Here is a 20,609-nt window from a genome sequence, read left to right on the forward strand (position 1 = left end):
ATAACTGAATGAAGACAATGAAATTTTGTGAGAGACTGGGACTCAAATCCAAGTTTCGTGCTTGTCGCAAACAGTCATGTTACCATTAGGCTATCTGAACATGCTTCGGAGCCAGACCAGGACTTCCACATGTGGTCAACCATGTGTGTACAATCTGCACTTGTACATTCATTATGTATATTGCCGTACAAATTGTAGACACACAGTTGACGAGATATGGAAGTTTGGGTCTGGCCATGGAGAGTGCTCCGATAGCCTAATGGTAAGGTGATTGTACACGATAGGCGTGAAATTCGGGTTCGAGTCCCAAATTTTGTCATCATTCAATTATAAAGCTGGCGGCTGTCCATATTCGCACTTGCAAATACATTTCACGGACAATGAGGTTTCTGGATTGTAGCCGGATCACGTTGACTTCTTGCCGTGATATTTCGGCTGGCAATCGTCCGGCCATCTCCAGGTGAGTATCCGCCACTGGAGACTGCGAGTTCTCGATATCAGCTTCATAGCAAAAATTAAACGTGTGCGCATTGGTGGCCATCACAGCAGTGTGCTCTATCAAAATCCGTGCCTTCTGGAAATACTGTTCTATCTGTGGCGCGCAGGCGCACGTGTAAAGGTGGAAACTACACGTCCGTCCTCTGTCGGAATGCGCATTCGCATTGCTAAAAACCGGACGTCAGATGTCACCAGACGTGCCATTATGAATAAACTGTCTTCTCTCATAAGAAATTAGAGAGATCACCGGGTCCTGAGCCTTGTCTAGTTGAAAACCGCCATCACGATTTATAAGATTTTGTGCTAGGCGTATTTCCACAGATTCTTTAATTACTGAATCCCAAAAAGTTCTCGCTGGGGCCATGATTTTCGTGGCAGAAAAATCCACAGTGTGTCCGGTAATACAATGCTCAGCTACGGCCCACTTGACTGGGCCACAAAAGGCAAGTGTGGCAGTCACGTTCAACGCACCTTTTATGTACTGTGCATGTAGTCTGACCGATGTAAGCTTTGCCACACTGGCAAGGATTTTTGTAGATCCCCGCCTTCCGCAGACCCAGATTGTCTATTACAGAACCGAGAAGGGCACTAATCTTCATTGGCGGCTGGAAGATTACTTTAAGTTGATGTTTCCTTAGAATCCTGCCTACTTTAGATGAAAGATTGCCGACGTATGGAATGGACACCCTGGACTTTAACAGCTCCTTATCTTCTCGATGTTGTGGGTGGTCACATTTCTTCACTCTCAGCGCTGTACTAATCTGACGTGGAGAGTAGCCGTTACCTCTGAACACCGACAGTAAATATTCTAGCTCCTTTGTATGGTTGTCTTTATCCGAAACAACATGAGCCCAGTGCACCGACATTTTAAGGATGCTGGTAGTTTGTGCAGGGTGATGGCAACTCGATGCCTGCAGGTAAAGGTCCGTCAGTGTGGTTTACGGTAGACATAATGCCCTAATGAACAATCCACTTTCCTACTAACTGAGACGTCCAGAAACGGCAAGTAACCATCCTTCTCTACTTCCGTATATCGTGGCAAGAACTCATCATGAACCAACTGCAATCCTGAAACCTCATCGAAAATTCAGTGCACTGGGAAAACTTTGAGAATCACGCATTTAACATATTTCACAATGGCTGTAGTCACTGCAATGTTTATTCCTTTGAACTTGGATGCAGGTGGTAGATATATGGGTGATGACATATGGAAGTTTGAATCTGGCCATGCACAGATGGCCCAACTCCAACGCAAGTGATAGCAATAAGTGAAAAATTTGGGTTCTAGTCCCAGTCGGGTGCAAATTTTCATTGTCATCATTCAAATATACAGCTGATGGTTGTCCATATTTGTAACTGTGAACACATATAGTGTATTTCATAATGCAGTGCCTTTGCATCATAATTCTGAACAACACTGGCAGTGAAATATCGTATTGTCAGACCTGGTGAAATGCATCAGTGATTGGGGCTTTCAGCTCAGCTCTAGTGGCAATTGGAATAATGAGAACTGTATCCTTGACATGTCCCCAGAAAAAGTTAGCAAGGGGCATCAAGTCAGGCGAATGCACTGGCCATACGACAGGTTGCCTTGTCCTATCCGATGGTCTCCAAAACTGACAGTTAGCTGTGCCACCCACGAATGCTGAAGTGTGCTGGGGCTCCATCAAGCTGGAACCTGAGGCCTCAGTACACAGCACGCTATAAACTGTACAGCAGTTCCAGAAATGTGGTCTGCGGGAACTGTAAACAAGCTGCTCCAGTTAACCGAGGTGGCAGCATTACAGGTCTCAGAATATGATTATCCACAATTCCCACACAGGTTTCCAGACGACGTTCATTGGTGTAATTTAATAGCAACCGCATGTGTGCGCTCATAATTCCAGATGTGACTGCCCCTGCAATTAAAGAAAGCCTCATCAGAAAATAAAACATAATTCACTCTTTGATGCACAAACTGCATACGATGTGGGTAATCAGCTGGTGTTAAAACCTGCACTCTGAGAAGATGGTACATGTGTAGGTTGTGCTCCAGCAAAACTCTCCAAACAGATATGTGCTGCTTGAAGATTCAATGCTTAATCAACAGATAACCTCACACCTGCACCTAAAGTCTAGATCGGGGCCAGCAGCAATCACGGTGGTGCTTATCTACTGCTCGTAGGATGGCAAACCGTAAGTTCTGCGCAACCAACGAAATGATTCTTTGACATAATAAATGAGAGGCGAGCAGGGAGGCAATGTATTTCTAGCAGCGATATTGAAACCCTTGTCTTGTTTGCTGTTTTTCAGTGTATTGGTGAGTTTTGAGAGAAATATTTTGTAATTATGGCAGCGAGTGTTATAAGGTGGATTGATTTAGTCCCATATGGTGACGTTCATTGGTGCATCTCTCACGGATTAATTGCAGAGACACAAAAATGTGTCATATGTGGTGGTGAAATGACTATGCAATTGAGTGCCTGAGCACACTGAGTAAGTGGATCAATGTTTTTTAACTAAATGATGGGAGAAGGTAAGTGAATCAATGTTTATTCACAATAGAGTCCCATGTTCAATGTACAGGGTGATTCAAAAAGAATACCACAACTTTAAAAATGTGTATTTAATGAAAGAAACATAATATAACCTTCTGTTATACATAATTACAACGAGTATTTAAAAAGGTTTTTTTTTTTCACTCAAAAACAAGTTCAGAGATGTTCAATATGGCCCCCTCCAGACACTCGAGCAATATCAACCCGATACTCCAACTCATTCCACACACTCTGTAGCATATCAGGCGTAACAGTTTGGATAGCTGCTGTTATTTCTCGTTTCAAATCATCAATGGTGGCTGGGAGAGATGGCCGAAACACCATATCCTTAACATACCCCCATAAGAAAAAATCGCAGGGGGTAGGATCAGGGCTTCTTGGAGGCCAGTGATGAAGTGCTCTGTCACGGGCTGCCTGGCGGCCGATCCATCGCCTCGGGTAGTTGACGTTCAGGTTTCATAACTAACCTTTTTCGTAGGACTCTCCATACAGTTGATTGTGGAATTTGCAGCTCTCTGCTAGCTCTGCGAGTCGATTTTCCTGGGCTGCGTACAAATGCTTGCTGGATGCGTGCTACATTTTCATCACTCGTTCTCGGCCGTCCAGAACTTTTCCCTTTGCACAAACACCCATTCTCTGTAAACTGTTTATACCAACGTTTAATACACCGCCTATCAGGAGGTTTAACACCATACTTCGTTCGAAATGCACGCTGAACAACTGTCGTCGATTCACTTCTGCCGTACTCAATAACACAAAAAGCTTTCTGTTGAGCGGTCGCCATCTTAGCATCAACTGACGCTGACGCCTAGTCAACAGCGCCTCAAGCGAACAAATGTACAACTAAATGAAACTTTATAGCTCCCTTAATTCGCTGACAGATAGTGCTTAGCTCTGCCTTTTGTCGTTGCAGAGTTTTAAATTCCTAAAGTTGTGGTATTCTTTTTGAATCACCCTGTATTAATAAACATAGATCCACCTACCTTCTCTCATGTTTTAATTAAAAACATTGATCCATATGTTTTCATCCACGATTTACCTAAAAAAGGGGGGGGGGCAGTGATCCACTAACTCCGTGTGCTTGCACAGATCGATTGCGTAGCAATACAGAGTAGAGAAATATTTCGCTGCTTTTTTGAATACATCACAGGTTGTGACACTGTCCTCAGTTTGCAGATACTAGCACGGTTTCAATAGCTGCGACTCAAACAAGAAGCAATTAAATTTGTAATTGACACTTACAGCAATGTTTCACCCTTTCTTCCAAGTGTACTACTTCAAAACATATCGTCTGCCAGCTGTTCCCTCATTGGTTGCATAACACAAACAACTGAGACACATTCTTTTTTTCCCATCCTACCTCGCAGCAAGTGCTGACAACTTTCCTGCACAAAACAAACAAGTGCTCCACTGGTCCTATTCTAGACTTTTATCCATACCTGCCACCACCTACATGCTGAGGACACGAACTCCAAATTTCTTGTAAATGTCCACAAATTATAGCCTAGGAACTGGAATGTGAGTATCTTCTGAAATGGAACTGATTTTCCTAGATACAAAGAGCTGCTTTTCCATTTACCCTCTCCTCTGTGTAACACATAATCAGGACTAATAAGCTGCACAACATTGAAGATACAGTATTATCACAACACAGGCTGAGTGTCAGGGCAAGAATGACTCCACAAAATAACACCCTCACTAGGATGGGTGAAGCACATCACTACATGGCGGCGCACATCGTGACAAGGTGTGTAACTCACAAACGGCAGATCAGAGCATTCATGTTCCTCAACAAAAAATTATCATCTTTGTGTAATCTTTCATCCCCCCACATTTGCTGATGACATCCTGAAACACGCTGTTTATAAGGATGACAGTAGCAAACCACACAACAGCGACCACTTGACTGTAGCCAATGGACACTTAGAATCTCATGGATACTCAACCACTTAACACAGCAGGAAACTCTAGCACATTTTAGGAGTATACAGGATATTTCACAATTCGTGTTACACACTTCTAGAGGTTGTCGAGGGGACTTAGTAGACAAATTTTTACTCAGGAACCCATGTCCGAAAACAACATCGAACGACATTGCAGAGCGTTAAAGTTACAGGTGCCAGTACCTGTAAATGTAGGTATTATACAGAGTGATTCTGTGACGACTTTTTGTTTTTTTGTTTTTGTTTTAGGAAGCAAAAACAACAAGGGTCATACGTGCCCATGTCAAAATTGTAAAACACAAAGAAAAGAGAGAACTTGAAAACAACTACACGTCAATCCCAATCGATGGGAGAGAAGACAGCTTAAGACAGGAACATGGAGAAAGGTCTATAAAATACTCCATAGAGAAATTGATGTCCAGAACTAAAAATTAAATGGCCTTTGCTATATTGCTACAACAGTTAAAAAGTAAAATGCGGTTGACAGCCCGTGCTTCGTTCATTAAAACGGCTGATAACTCAGACAGCAAAAACAAACGGAAACGTAAGCAGTTAAAAGAAGCGCACTCAGTCAGGAAATGGCAGAAGGTTAAAAGTTGGGTGCAATGTGCAAAAAGTGGTAGGGGAGCATCACTTAACAAATGGAAATGGCTAAAAAGACAGTGCCCAATACGCAACCTAGTTATGATCTCCTCGCGGCAAAAGAGCCGAGAGGAGGTTGTCCAAGTCGCTAGGAGAGGCTTAATAACCTGGAGCTCGTTCCCGTGAAGTGAGGACCAGTGGTGATGCCGAAGTGACACCACCTGTCGGTTGGTTGGTTTACAGGAGGGAGAAAAGGGACCAAACTGCGAGGTCAACGGTCCCTTGTTCCCGGTAAAATAATTACACGAGGGAAAGAAGAAAAGAAAGGAGACGCACAGCACAATAACAGGAGACTGGAAGAACCAGAAGAACGACAGAAGGACAACTAACACTACTACAGGCAAAACAGGAAAAGAAAACCACAGAGAGAAGCAAGAAACAGGTAGAAGGGATAAAAATAAGGGAGCAGATGACCGTGGCTGGCCCACCACGAGAATAAAAAGGAAACGCCAGGCACTCTGCGACACATTAAAACATCCAGCCTAAAAGCATTAGAGTGGAGAACACAAAGGGACAAAGGACATGCACGAAAACTTATACACAACGATAAAACCGACTGTCACATACAAAATGTAAAACTAAATTAGCAGATGAGGTGTTGTCAGCCAAAATTAATGGCAACGAGTCCAGTAACCGAAGAGTCCGTCGCAGGGCAGCCAAAGAGGGACAGTTCACTGAGATAAGGGTCACTGTCAGCTGGGCACCACACCGACACCGAGGTGGGTCATCACGGCACAGGAGGTAGCAGTGTGTCACCCGAGCGTGGCCAATGCGGAGCTGACAGAGAACCAGAGTCCGTGCAAGAGGCCCGCGTGGAGGTCTTCCACACATTCGTAGCCTCCTTAATGGTACGCAGTTTGTTGTACGTATTGAGGCCATGCCATTCTGTCACCCAAAGACGCAAAACCTTGCGGCATAGTACCGAACACAGGTCGGTTGCAGACAAGACGATCTCCGTAAGCAGTTTCCGTGCAGCCTGTTTGGCCAGCCTGTCGGCAAGTTTGTCGCCTGGGATTCCGACGTGACCAGGGGTCCAGACAAACTCCACTGAACGACTGGACCGTTCCAGGGCATAGATAGACTCCTGAATGGTCACTACTAAAGGATGGCGAAGCTAACGCTGGTCGATAGCTTGTAGGCTACACAGAAGAAACGACTCCCCACAACATGAACGAGTGTGCTCGAGAGCACAAGATATAGCCACCAGCTCGGCATTGAAAACACTGCAGCCATCGAGCAAGGAATGCTGTTCAATACGTCCTCCACGGACATATGCGAACCCGATGTGATCATCAGCCATCGAGACGTCAGTGTAAACCACTTCGTGGCCTCGGTACACGTCAAGAATTGAGAGGAAGTGGCAGCGGAGAGCTGTGAGGTTAACTGAGCCCTGAGGACCACGTGAAATGTTTAGACAAAGCCGCGGTCTAGGTGTACACTGTGGAGGTGTGTACGTGAATGGACCTCGAGTGTAGGTGGGGAAGGCAAGGACTCCAGTTCGGAAAGAAGGGATCGGACACGAACTGCATTTGGAAGGCCCTGACCTGGGCCGCCAACGTGGGAGATGAACTGTCGTGGGTGGGATAAGGAGACATAATTCGGATGCGCAGGAGAACTACGAACGTGGCCAGAAGTTGTGCACGCCTAACCTGCAATGGAGGGGCTCCGCTCTCCACGAGGACGCTGGTCACCAGACTCGTCCTAAAAGCTCCTGTGGTGTCATCACCAGACACCACACTTGCTAGGTGGTAGCCTTTAAATCGGCTGTGGTCCGTTAGTATACGTCGGACCCGCGTGTCGACACTATCAGTGATTGCAGACCGAGTGCCGCCACACGGCAGGTCTACAGAGACTTCCTAGCACTCGCCCCAGTCGTACAGCCGACTTTGCTAGCGATGGTTCACTGACAAAATACACTCTCATTTGCCGAGACGATAGTTAGCATAGCCTTCAGCTACGTCATTTGCTACGACCTAGCAAGTTACCAGTTACTATTGAGATTACGAATAATGTACCGTCAAGAGCGATGTTCACCACTTATGGATTAAAGTTAAGTATTCCAGCACCTACGTACGTTTTTTGCTAAAGTCTAATTTCCTTGTCCTGTTCCAGACCTCACCCCAGCTTGCGTGAGCTAAAACGCATGCCTTTCGGCTTCCTCTCATACCGGTGTTGACTCTCCTGCCAACCCACAACAGCTCCTGTCCCTAGGCAAACACCACAGTGGTGCACTGGTTCGAGTAAACGTAACGCTGAAAGTGACACCGAACAATGAACCAGACTCCCATAGTCGAGGCGGGATTCGAGAAGGGCTCTGTAGAGCTGAAGTAACGTAGAGCAATCTGCACCCCAGTTGGTGTTACTCAGGCAGCGGAGGGCACTGAGGTGCTGCCAGCACTTCTGCTTAAGCTGACGGAGGTGAGGAAGCAAAGTCAATCGGGCATTGAAAACCAGTCCTAAGAATTGGTATGTCTCCACTACAGTGAGTGGATCATCATTAAGGTAAAGGTCTGGTTCCGGACGAACGGTACGATGCCGACAGAAGTGCACGACACACGACTTTGCGGCCGAAAACTGGAAACCGTGAGCTGGAGCCCACGACTGCACCTCATGGATGGCTCCCTGTAGGCGCCGATCAGCAACACCAGTACTGGTGGAGCAGTACGAAATGCAAAAGTCGTCTGCATAGAGAGAGGGTGAGACGGATGGCCCTAGAGCTGCTGCTAGACCATTAACAGCCATTAAAATTAGAGATACACTCAATACAGAGTCCTGCAGGACCACAGTCTCCTTGATATGGGGAAACTATGGGAGGCACAGCTTGGACATGAAAAGTACGAAGTGACAGGAAATTCTGGATAAAAATCTGGAGCGGGCCCCGGAGCCCCCACTTGTATAATGTGGCAAGCATATGATGCCGTCAGGTCGTGTCATATACTTTTCGTAAATCAAAAAAAGATGGCAACCAGATGTTGGCATTTGGAAAAGGCTGTTCACATGGCAGACTCGAGGGACACAGGATTATTAGTGGTAGAGTGACCCTGGCAGAAGCTGCCCTGACATAGAGCCTGCAGGCCACGTGACTCCAGGGCCCAACCCAACCGCCGGCACACCATATGTTCCAGCAGCTTACAAAGAACGTTGGTGATGCCGATGGGCTGATAGCTATCCACATCAAGCATGTTTTTACCGGGTTTGAGCACCGGAATGATGGTGCTCTCCTGACACTGTAATGGAAAGATGCCATCGTACCAGATCCGGTTGAAGGTGATGAGGAGATGTCACTTGTAGTCATACAAGAGATGTTTAATCATCTGACTGTGGATTCGATCTGGCTCAGGAGCAGTGTTAGGGCAATGTGCAAGGGCAGCGAGGAGCTCTCACTCAGTAAATGGGGCATTATAGGATTCACTGTGGTGTGTAGTGATCGACAGGACTTTCCCTTCCAGCCACCATTTGAGATTGTAAAAGGCTGGGGGGTAATTCTCTGACACAGAGGCTCGAGCATAGTGCTCGGCAATCGCGATAGCGTCGGTCGATAATACACCATTTATGTTAACACCGGGAACACCTGTTGGGGTCTGGTACCCGAAAACATGTTTGATACTTGCCCAGACTTGGGAAGGTAACGTATGGCACCCGATGGTCGAGCCGTACCTTTTCCAACACTCCTGCTTCCGTCGTTTGATGAGTTGGTGAATGCGGGCACGGAGCCGTTTAAAGGCTATGAGGTGCTCCAGAGATGGGCGCCGCTTATGCCGCTGTAGAGCTCGCCAACGCTCCTTAATTGCTTCAGCGACTTCTGCCGACCACCAATGGACTGCCTTTTGCCGGTGGCACCCTAAAGAGCGAGGGATCGTGTTTTCTGCCGCAGAAAGGATTGTTGTAGTCACCTGCTCAACCATCACATTGATGTTCCCGTGTGCAGGAGATTCAATGGTGACAGCAGAGGTGAAAGTTTCCCAGTCTGCTTTGTTTAAAGCCCTTTTGGACAGGTGTCTGTGTGCCTGACGCCGGGGCAGTGACAGGAAGATGGTCACTATCACACAGGTCATCCTGTGCTCTCCAGTGTATAGATGGGAGAGGTCCCAGGCTCCAAATTGATAAATCAATGGCCGAGTAACTACCTTGAGCCACAATGAAATGTGTGGCGGGCCAGTATTTAAGAGGCAGAAGTCAAACTGAGACAGTAAAGTTTCGACATCTCTGCCTCAGCCAGTAAGCACAGTGCCACCCCACAAGGGGTTATGGGAGTTAAAATCTCCCAAAAGTAGGAAAGGCTTCAGGAGTCGATCAGTCAGTGCAGCTAATACATTCAGGGGTACTGCACTATCTGGAGGAAGATATACATTGCAGACACAGCTTCGAGAGGGGTTTGAAGTGGCACAGTTTCACAACAGAGGAGTCTAGGACATAAATGCAAACGCCATCAGACACTCGATTACAGTCGCAACGGTTCCTGTAATATCCCTTATAGCCATGAACCAGGTTTCCTGGAGGGCAGTGCAGAAAGCAGGTGTAAAGCTTAACAGTTGCTGTAGCACAGCCAGGCAGTGGAAAAACAACCCCGCAATTCCACTGGATGACGACGTCATCGTGAGACTGGGAAGGCATGGAACATTCAATGACGTAGTTTATGCCTCAGGGTCACCTGCTGCCACTGACTTATTCCCTGAGCAGTCTATATCCGTTGTGTCTCAGGGTCGGGTGAGATCTAGGCCCTCAGTGGACGCCAGAATCTCCACCTCATCCACAGACGCAGAACTTTTAGGTAGCGGTGGTTGGGTGCCACTGCAATTCCCTTGATCTTGAGATCTTCTTTTTGGACTCCTCTTGCTGCTTCTTGGGTTTCCTGGCTGGGAGGACTACACTGATTCAGTCTCTGGGACTGAGGATGAGTGTGAAGCCCTACAACCAGCTGCTTTTGGACTCTTCAGCCACTGGCAGGTGTCATCTTTCCCACTAGCAGAAACCTGGGAAGGTAGTGACCCAAGCGACCTCTTTCTAGCAAAAAAAAGACTTATGCTTCTCCGGTGCAGAAGTGGGGACTGATATCCCTGATGGTTGGGGGGTTGGGGGTTGTTGCTCCTAAAGTAGGTGGTGCAGAAGCAACAGGGAGGGAAGTGGCCCCCACTGTCAAGGGGGCAGGTGTAGTCTTCTGGCTCTGAGACGTGACTGGGATTGGCGGAGCTCATGGGGCTAGAAATGTTGTGGCGGTGGCATAAGACGATGTCATAGATACAGGATGTAGTCATTCAAATTTCCTCTTAGCCTCAGTGTAGGTCAGTCCGTCCAGGGTCTTGCACTCCATGATTTTCCTTTTTTTCTGGTGAATCCTACAGTCAGGCGAGCAAGGGGAATAGTGCTCTCTGCATTTGACACAGATGGGAGGTGAGGCACATGGGGTATTGGGATGTGAAGGGGCGTCCGCAATCTCAACATGTGACGCTGGAAGTACAGTGGGAAGACGTACGGCCAAACTTCCAGCATTTATAGCACCGCATTAGAGGAGGGATATAGGGCTTTATATCACAGCGGTAGATCATCACTTTGACCTTCTTGGGTAATGTATCACCCTCGAAGGCTAAGGCGAAGGCTCCAGTAGCAACCCGATTAACCCTCAGATCCGGTGGACACGCCGAACAAAATGTACACCTCGCTGCTCTAAACTGGCGTGCAGCTCATCGTCAGACTGCAAAACAAGTACCCTGTGAAATATGATACCCCGGACCATATTTAAGCTCTTATGGGGCGTGATGGTTACAGAAATGTCTCCCTGCTTGCCACAAGCGAATAACGCCCGTGACTGGGCAGAAGATGCCGTTTTGATCAAGACTGACCCAGATCTCATTTTGGACAAGCCCTCCACCTCCCTAAATAAGTCCTCAAAATGCTCAACAAAAAGCTGAAGCTTCATCGTCACGAAAGATTCCCCATCAGCTCTTGAACATACAAGGTACCAGGGCAAATAAAAGCCGCTGCCATCCTCAGCCTGAAGTTCCTCCCATGGTGTGGCCAGGGAGGGGAACGATTTGGGGTCGTACTTCTGTGCATTGAATTGAACCCGTGAATGCTTAGAGACTGCTGGTGTTTGACCACCACCAAGAGATGATGGACTACAAGTTCATCACGTGTCATCTGCCCTGATGCCACCCACTCCGACCAGGGGCCCTCTCCACGGGTGCCACCCAGCCACAGCAAAGACCACGTGGCAGCATGGCTATTGCTGGGAGTCCTTATGCCCCAGGGTCATGGGCATCTACTCCTTGGCATACGTGGGGAGTTAATGGTGCAGGGCATCAGCAGAGCGATCCTTTGTGGTCAGGGGTCTACAACAAACAGGGTACATGGTGGCCACACCACAAAGGACTGGCTACCGCGCTGGATATCAGGTGCAACCAAGCAAACAAGTCCATTATCTTCCTGGCAGATTAAAACTGTGTGCCGGACCGAGACTCGAACTCGGGACCTTTGCCTTTTGCGGGCAAGAGCTCTACCAACTGAGCTACCCAAGCACAACTCACGCCCCGTCCTCACAGCTTTACTTCTGCCAGTATCTCGTCTCCTACCTTCGAAACTTCACAGAAGCTCTCCTGCGAAACCTTAAGGTCCCGAGTTCGAGTCTCGGTCCGGCACACAGTTTTAATCTGCCACGAAGTTTCATATCAGCGCACACTCCGCTGCAGAGTGAAAATCTCATTCTGGAAACATCCCCCAAGCTGTGGCTAAGCCATGTCTCCGCAATATCCTTTCTTTCAGGAGTGCTGGTTCTGCAGGGTTCGCAGGAGAGCTTCTGTGAAGTTTGGAAGGTAGGAGACGAGATACTGGCAGAAGTAAAGCTGTGAGGACAGGGCGTGAGTCGTGCTTGGGTAGCTCAGTTGATAGAGCACTTGCCCGCCAAAGGCAAAGGTCCCGAGTTTGAGTCTCTGTCCGGCACACAGTTTTAATCTGACAGGAAGTTTCATATCAGCGCACACTCCACTGCAGAGTGAAAATCTCATTCAAGTCCGTTATCATAATCAGCTAAGAAAACGATACAGCACAGTTGATGGAAAAATACACACCCAGGAGGGTGATCTCACCCAATAGTTGGAGAATGGGGGGAAGTGCAGATCCACGTCGACGAAGGATGCGATAGGTCTCAGCACATGATGGACACGATGCACCATGGAAGGTGCCCTTCCCCAAATTGCTCACTCTTCAGGAAAATTTTGAAAAATGGGAGTCAAACCCTACAGGGGACCATCACATAAAGGCCGAAATGTGCGAGACTCCTTTTAGTCACCTCTTACAACAGGCAGGAATACCTTGGGCCTATTCTAATCCCCGGACTGCAGGGGGGCACGGCCTGTTGACACATGGCAACACAGAGATCACGGAAGGGAATGTACGAACTAGCAGGCTGAGGTAAGAAGACTATAGCCGTGGCAGCAGTGTCAGCAGCATGTCAGATCGATGTGACCAAGAAACCACATAAAGATCACAGTTGTGTTTGTTTTTGTAGGTTGTGTGTGTGTGCGCGCGCGTGGAGGGGGGGGGGGGGGGTTATTGGTATCCTGGTCTAGGCTCGGACATATAAATTAATTGGAGATTGGCATATGGGTGCAAACCCTGTCTCCGGTACCGCAGTGCTTTACTACAGGCAAGACCCTACTGGAAATGGTATCGCCTCGTTTTCCTCCAACATTCGAGCTGACTTACAGTCAGTTATGTAGGAAACATACAATTTAATGCTGGCACCACACCTTGATTCAACTTGGCATTCTTCATGTTAACAAATCATTTCCAGGTGTGAAACAAGTGATGAGGGACATGTAAAATGGCACGAATGACTTAGAATTGAACCCTAAGGCTTTGGGTTCACAGTTTGAGACTTATCCACTTAGTAGTGACTGAGGACACCTGACAAACATGTCAATAAGAGCTTTCGTGGACCATTTGGTACTTTGGGTTAGTTGAAACTTTTGATACTGCTTTACCAATTCACAACCAAACTGTCACCTTTCAACCTAAACTAGACCTCAAGTTACACTAAAAAAAGAAAAGAAAAAAAAGAAAAAAAAGAAAAAAGGACGGACCAAGGTGGCGCAGTGGTTATCACACTGGACTCACATTCGGGAGGACGACGGTTCAAACCCACATCCGGCCATCCTGATGTAGGTTTTCTGTGATTTCCCTAAATCACTTTAGGCAAATGCCGGGATGGATTCTTCAACAGGGCATGGCCGACTTCCTTTCCTAATACGATGGGACCGACAACCTCCACGATTGGTCCACTCCCTCAAATCAACCAACCAACCGAAAAATGATACAGTAGCGAAATAAATACTACAGCAGCTGTTCTCTTTGTCTTAATGAACGTACATCATCACATTTTGATTTAAAACTTACTGAATTTGTAACTGAGTTAGCCCCTCTTCTAACCATAATTTATCATAAATCCCTTGGACAGAAAGCCCTGCACTGTTCTTGGGAAAAATTACAGGTCACACTCATATACAAGAAGGCTAGTAGAAGTTATTGACAAAACTACTGTCCAATATCATTGACATCAATCTGTTGTAGAATCTTAGAATATATTCTGAGCTCAAACACAATGAGGTATAAAAAAAAAAAAAAGACCTCCTCCATGCCAACCAGCACAAATTTTGAATACATCGATCATGTGCAATTCAACTCACACTTTTCTCACATGACATACTGCACACTTTGGATCAAGGCAAGCAGGTAGATGCAGTATTTCTTGATTTTTGACAAGCGTTTAACTCAGTAGCACACCTACACTTATCGTCAAAAGCAATGTTATGAAGAGGATAGATTGCTACTCACCATATAGCGGATATGGTGAGTCATGGACAGGCGCAACAAATAGACTGCTAAAAAAGTAATCTTTCGGCCATGTGTGTAAGAGCTGCATTGCCCCCCTCCCCTCCCCCCCTCTCTCTCTCTCTCTCTCTCTCTCTCTCTCTCTCTCTGTGTGTGTGTGTGTGTGTGTGTGTGTGTGTGTGTGTGTGTGTGCCCTTTCTGCCCACCAGCTCACTTGTTTTTCAGTCTTTTTGTTGTGCCTGTCTGTGACTCAAAATTTCCATTATATGGTAAGTAGCAATCTATCCTTTTCATAACATCGACATTATTTCAGCCTGGATTTTTTATTGTCGAAAATACAATCAAGCGACATTTGTGATTGGATTGAGGACTCCTCAGACTTTTTAGAGATGATGCGGTTATCTGTAATGAAGTATTGTATGAAAGAGGCAGTATAAATATTCAGATCTTGATAAGACTTTGAAATCGTGCCAAGACTGGCAATTTGCTTTAAATGTTCAAAAATGTAAATTGTGCACCCCACAAAACAAAAAAAGTTGTATCCTATGGCTATAATATCAGTGAGTCACTGCCAAACACCTGAGTTTAACACTTTGTAGGGATATGAAATGGAATGACCACATAGACTCAGTTATGGGTAAAGCATTTGGTAGACTTGAGTTTATTGGTAGAACAGTGGGGAAGTGCACTCAGTCTGCAAAGGAGACTGCTTACAAATCACTTGCACCACTGCTTCTACAATACTGCCAGGGTCGACAGAAGCGTCCGATCCCACGCGTCGGCTTTGACCCGTGACGTAAGGCTGTTGTGTGTGACGTCATGACGGCCCGGAGTTTGGTTTGAGTGTGGCTGTCTCCAGTTCTGTTTTATCTTATTTTATTTACTTTTCTGATCTGTTCGTTCTATCCCGTGAGATTTTTTTTTTTAAGACAAAAAACACTAATCAGCTACTGAAGCATCTTTATCTTCTATGGGTTGCAGGGGTTACGACCCCGGGTCTAGTGTAGCAGGGGATACAACCCGTCGGCTTTGGACAATGACGTCGCAAGTCGTCAGAGAGCAGTTTACCATTTTCGCTTTTGCTGTTATGTTTCAGTTTCTTTTTTTACTGATTGCTTAATAAAGTGGATCTGTTTATTCTATCTCGTGAGATTTTTTTTTTTTTAAGCCAAAAAACACTTATCAGCTACTGAAGGGAGCTACAACACTAAGAAGAATCGCTTCTCGTTTGGCGGCTTGTGACGTCATTGTCCAAAGCCGACGGGTTGTATCCCCTGCTACACTAGTCCCACGACCCCTGGGGAGGTGGGTGGGTATTCATGCATGGCTGTCTTCACTTACACGTTGTAGCTACGCAAGGCGTTTAAATTAGTTTATATTTAGTTTGCCCCCCACCCAAAACACCCCATTTCCCGCGCTTGTCCCGTTAGTGTCATTAGGCTTCTTGTAGAAAGTGTGTGTGTTTGTTTTTGTTTCCGCCATATTTGTGACGTCATGGGTCAAAACAGACGGGCGGGATCGGACGCTTCCGTATTTCCTACTGCCAACACGTGTGGGAACGGTACCAAATAGAAATGAAATTGGCCTCTAATAATTTCTGTCACTGTGGTAACTAAATATTCACTCATTTACAGCTTCTAATCACGAGTGTGTTCTCTGTTGCTTTCACATAAAGAATGTTTATGTTTCTTCAATTGACAACAAATTGTAACGCAACAGTTATTTAAAATAAATACGATGGTACGAAGCATCTTGCAAAAAAATTTCGCGTGCGCTATGGAAATCGGAGGGGTTTGAAATAGTACTGCACTCTTATTACATACGGCTGTTAACACGTTTTCACATACCCTGTAGCTGTGGTGCATTTCGACGATCCTTCGTCGTCCTCTGAAGTAACAGACAACTCGAAGTCGCTCATATGAACGTCACCTCTATCCACGCGACGGGCTATAGGAACGTCACACGTCTCTTCGTCTTCCACTCCTTCATCGCTGTCTTCGGAATGAAGTTGTGGCATATCTAAAATATTGCTGTCGTCTCCACTCTCACTGCTTTCTTCAGTTTCGCAGCAATCACCAACCGCTTTCACCCGATATGAAATCCTCTTTCTTTTCATCGATGTCCTCCTTTCCACGTCTTCAATGACAGTCACATTCGCTTCATTAAAATCAACCCCTACTTTGCTGACTTCATCTTCGAACACCGTCAATCTTTCCATAAGCTGTTCAACCAAACTATCAGTTTCGGCATTTGAGAACGAACTGAGTTCCGGATAAACTCGCAGGCACGCTCTTCTCTGTTCATTGTATTCCTTATTTTCTTGCTCCAACGCCGAGAACATCGCTCTGTATTGCGTATGTACTTTAGTAAACTGAGTCCCCAGAGACTCTAAGAAGCCAACGTCTTCTTTGCCTTCTGCCAGCGTACAGTCGGGTACACTGAAGACAAATGCGTTCAATTCGAACAATTCTTGTAGTACATACCTAGTTTCATTTTGCTGAAAATCCTTTATTAAGTACAAAAAATGTTTCAGACACTGCCAATCATCGTGCGACAAGCTGATCTTCATGTACCGTGCTGCAGGTTGTTTAAGATAAATTGCTCGCAGTAAGTACAGACCACAAACACGTTCCTCCACTGTTTCCGACTTCAGCCAAATCCTCTTGCAAACTTTTAAGTATTCCTCCACAATCTCTTGCACCTCACCCAAATATTTCCACTGTGTCAGGACGAAAGAAAACTTCATTTCTTGCCATACAGCAGCGAAAGCGTCAAATTGTAAGGAGCCCTTGTCTTTAAATTTCGACAAGAACAGACGGCAATCTTCATTAAAATAATAACCGACTTTCTCAGTACTCATGTCTGGGAGAACGAGCAAAGAAATTTACGAACTTATTATTAGTAACTGTTTCTGTCCATAAAAAATCGATATTTTACTACATCCCTGTTCTAACATACACAACAAAACTGAGTGAGAACCAAATGACAATCGAGCAACACAGCTATTGCACCCTTTGCCGCTGCCAATCTAATTATGCTACATACTGCATAGGTTATACGGGTTTAGTGACTTCTTTCGCCAATGAAGCTCGCATTATTTTATTTGTCGATAAGGTTGACGAATATAAGAACTGGACGACGGCAATTACTTAATTTTATTACTGAAACAGTGTTTTCTGGTTTGCTTCTTTTCGCGGGAATGTTGGCTATCCATAAGAGAATTGATAACCAATGATTATCTGCGTAATGGCAGAGACCACGACAGGGTGAAGTGTGTATGGATGTAAACAATATTGAAAGGAAGTTGGCTTTGTAAAATACTTCCTCGTGGCGTGGTTTTGGGTAGCGTCTTCGCAGTTTTAGTTCGTGACATTCTGTTGTGGTACAAGTTAAGGTTCCTCTTCTCAGAGATGGCTAGCACTGCTGTCGCCGTGGACTTACCAGCTGAAGTTAATGGAAAAAGCAAAGGCGGAGTTCTTCTTATAAAAAAAGAGTGAGTCATATTATACCATATAGAAATAATACCGAGGAAGGGATATTTTGTAACTCATTCAGAGTTTAACTAGCCGGCTGGTGAGGCCGTGCGGTTCTAGGCGCTTCAGTCTGGAACCGCGTGACCGCTAAGGTCGCAGGTTCGAATCCTGCCTCGGGCATGGATGTGTGTGATGTCCTTAGGTTAGTTAGGTTTAAGTAGTTCTAAGTTCTAGGGGACTGATGACCACAGATGTTAAGTCCCATAGTGTTCAGAGCCATTTGAACCATTTTTAGAGTTTAACTAGTCCAATGACTTTTATTTGATGTGCCAGGTACGTGACATCTGATCGCGAGATGGTTGCAGTTCAAGTGGAGAAAACCGAAAATGAGAATGGAGAGAAGCCAGCTGAAAATGAAGATAATCAGCCTCCACAGAAGAAGGCACGTTGGAGCAAAGAACAGAAAAAGAATCGCAAAGGTAGGCCATGTCTGTTTTTGCTGGTCATAGTTTATTTATTAATAGTTACTCTGGATTACATTTTTTTCTTTTCTTTTTTTTTTTTTTTTTTAAAGGACAAGCACATGGCAATGTACAAAATGTGAATTAATATGTCGCACACATATAATGTGATAGTTGATGCTGACACGACTCCTCTGCCCCTCGTTAGCTCCCTCAAACACAATAATAATAATAATATTTTATTGATCGTCTAACAATTCATTGCAGATGTACAAAAACATTTCATGATATGCAACACAGCACTACGTCAGATGAGGTTAAACATGGGGTAAATGGTGTGTGTAATAATTTATCATATTACCATTACTTATATATATATATATATATATTCACATTACTGGTTTTGGGCAAGTACGTGACATCTTCAGAAGTGCTTAATCCACTAAAGAGCTTTGCACAGGTATATAAACAAATATAGTTACGCGCCATGGCCAATACTAAGTCATTTAACATATTTCAGTGAATGAACATCTTATCGTCACATGGTAAAATATGTCAGTTTTTAAATAGATTATTTGTTACTATTTACTTTTTTTTTCAGAATAGTTCTTACTTTGCTTGTAACAATGATTTTCTTGTAATGAGTAGGAAGAGTTTTTTAGAAGAAATTTCTTAAGCTGAAGCATAATAGTGATAACTATACCAAGCAGTGCATTGGTTAATTTTAATCTTGTATAATGTGGATAATTTTCATAGTGTGTCTGTGTTTGTGTGTGTAATTTTTTCCTGTAATAATAGTATTGTACTGAAGACGGTGAGAATATATGTTGTTGTACAGTTTTTTTTAATATACAGTACATGTGTTCTTACAACCACAATAATAATAATAATAATAATAATAATAATAATAATATCATCTCCATACATAATTACTGTGGAGCTTACAGGACAGTACTGAGTGCCATTCACATAAATAAAAAACAGAAGAGGACTCAATACTGAACAATGTGGCACATCATATTTTACAATTGTAATTTTAGTTTTTGAACACCATTTTCTGTTTAAGGATGACAAGCTGTTTCCAGTTACTCAGTAGTTGATTAAGTTAGAAGCAGCGCCTCTTGTGCCACTGTTTTATAGCTTATCATGTAGGATAGTAATGTTCACGCAGTGAAAAACTTTCTCAAGGTGTAGACACATATCTGCAACATGAATTCCTTGTTCTTGATGCTGCTACCACCTCCTCAATTTACTGAGCAGCTTGGTAGTTGATTTACGTTTTAGGAATGCATTTAGATTTGCAAATGTTTGGTCCATGAACCATGGACCTTGCCATTGGTGGGGAGGCTTGCGTGCCTCAGCAATACAGATAGCCGTACCGTAGGTGCAACCACAATGGAGGAGTATCTGTTGAGAGGCCAGACAAACGTGTGGTTCCTGAAGGGGAGGCAGCCTTTTCAGTTGCTGTAGGGGCAACAGTCTGGATGATTGACTGATCTGGCCTTGTAACACTAACCAAAACGGCCTTGCTGTGCTGGTACTGTGATTGCCTGAAAGCAAGGAGAAACTACATGCGTAATTTTTCCTGAGGCCATGCAGCTTTACTGTATGGTTAAATGATGATGGCGTCCTCTTGGGTAAAATATTCCGGAGGTAAAATAGTCCCCCGTTCAGACCTATGAGTGGGGACTCATGTCAGATCCCTTAATCGGGCAGGTAGGTTAGAAAATTTAAAAAGGGAAATGGATATGTTAAAGTTAAATATAGTGGGAATTAGTGAAGTTCGGTTGCAGGAGGAACAAGACCTTAGGTCAGGTGAATACAGGGTTATAAATACAAAATGAAATAGGGGTAATGCAGGAGTAGGTTTAATAATGAATAGGAAAATAGGACTGTGGGTAAGCTATTACAAACAGTATAGTGAACGCATTATTGTGGCCAAGATACATACGAAGCCCACACCTACCACAGTAGTACCAGTTTATATGCCAACTAGCTCCGCAGATGATGAAGAGATTGGTGAAATGTATGATGAGATAAAAGAAATTACTCAGATAGTGAAGGGAGACAAAAATTTAATAGTCATGGGTGACGAACTCGATAGTAGGAAAAGGAAGAGAAGGAAACATAGTAGGTGAATATGGATTGGGGCTAAGAAATGAAAGAGGAAGCCGCCTGGTAGAATTTTGCGCTGAGCATAACTTAATCATAGCTAACACTTGGTTCAAG

At 44.9% G+C, this 20,609-nt stretch overlaps 2 protein-coding genes across 5 annotated transcripts in view; one reads left to right on the forward strand and one right to left on the reverse strand.

The window, feature by feature from the left end:
• The window catches only part of LOC126427311 (uncharacterized), a 42,303-nt gene extending 24,895 nt beyond the window's left edge, over positions 1 to 17,408 (reverse strand). For all 4 annotated transcript variants that reach the window (XR_007576632.1, XM_050089617.1, XM_050089616.1 and 1 more), the window contains exon 1: positions 16,294 to 17,408. Coding sequence is in view for 3 of the 4 variants with exons in the window: in XM_050089617.1 (XP_049945574.1) it covers positions 16,294 to 17,306 (1,013 nt within the window). In the remaining variant the exon portion in view is untranslated. The remainder of the gene's footprint in view (positions 1 to 16,293) is intronic.
• Positions 17,409 to 17,691: 283 nt separating this feature from the next.
• Positions 17,692 to 20,609, forward strand: part of LOC126427309 (tRNA-dihydrouridine(47) synthase [NAD(P)(+)]-like) — a 237,196-nt gene continuing 234,278 nt past the window's right edge. Inside the window, exons 1-2 of the mRNA XM_050089613.1 lie at positions 17,692 to 17,939; positions 18,253 to 18,398. Coding sequence (XP_049945570.1) covers positions 17,857 to 17,939; positions 18,253 to 18,398 — 229 coding nt within the window. The 5' untranslated portion in view covers positions 17,692 to 17,856. The remainder of the gene's footprint in view (positions 17,940 to 18,252; positions 18,399 to 20,609) is intronic.

Source organism: Schistocerca serialis, chromosome 11 (assembly GCF_023864345.2).
Source record: "Schistocerca serialis cubense isolate TAMUIC-IGC-003099 chromosome 11, iqSchSeri2.2, whole genome shotgun sequence".
Taxonomy (NCBI): domain Eukaryota; kingdom Metazoa; phylum Arthropoda; class Insecta; order Orthoptera; family Acrididae; genus Schistocerca; species Schistocerca serialis.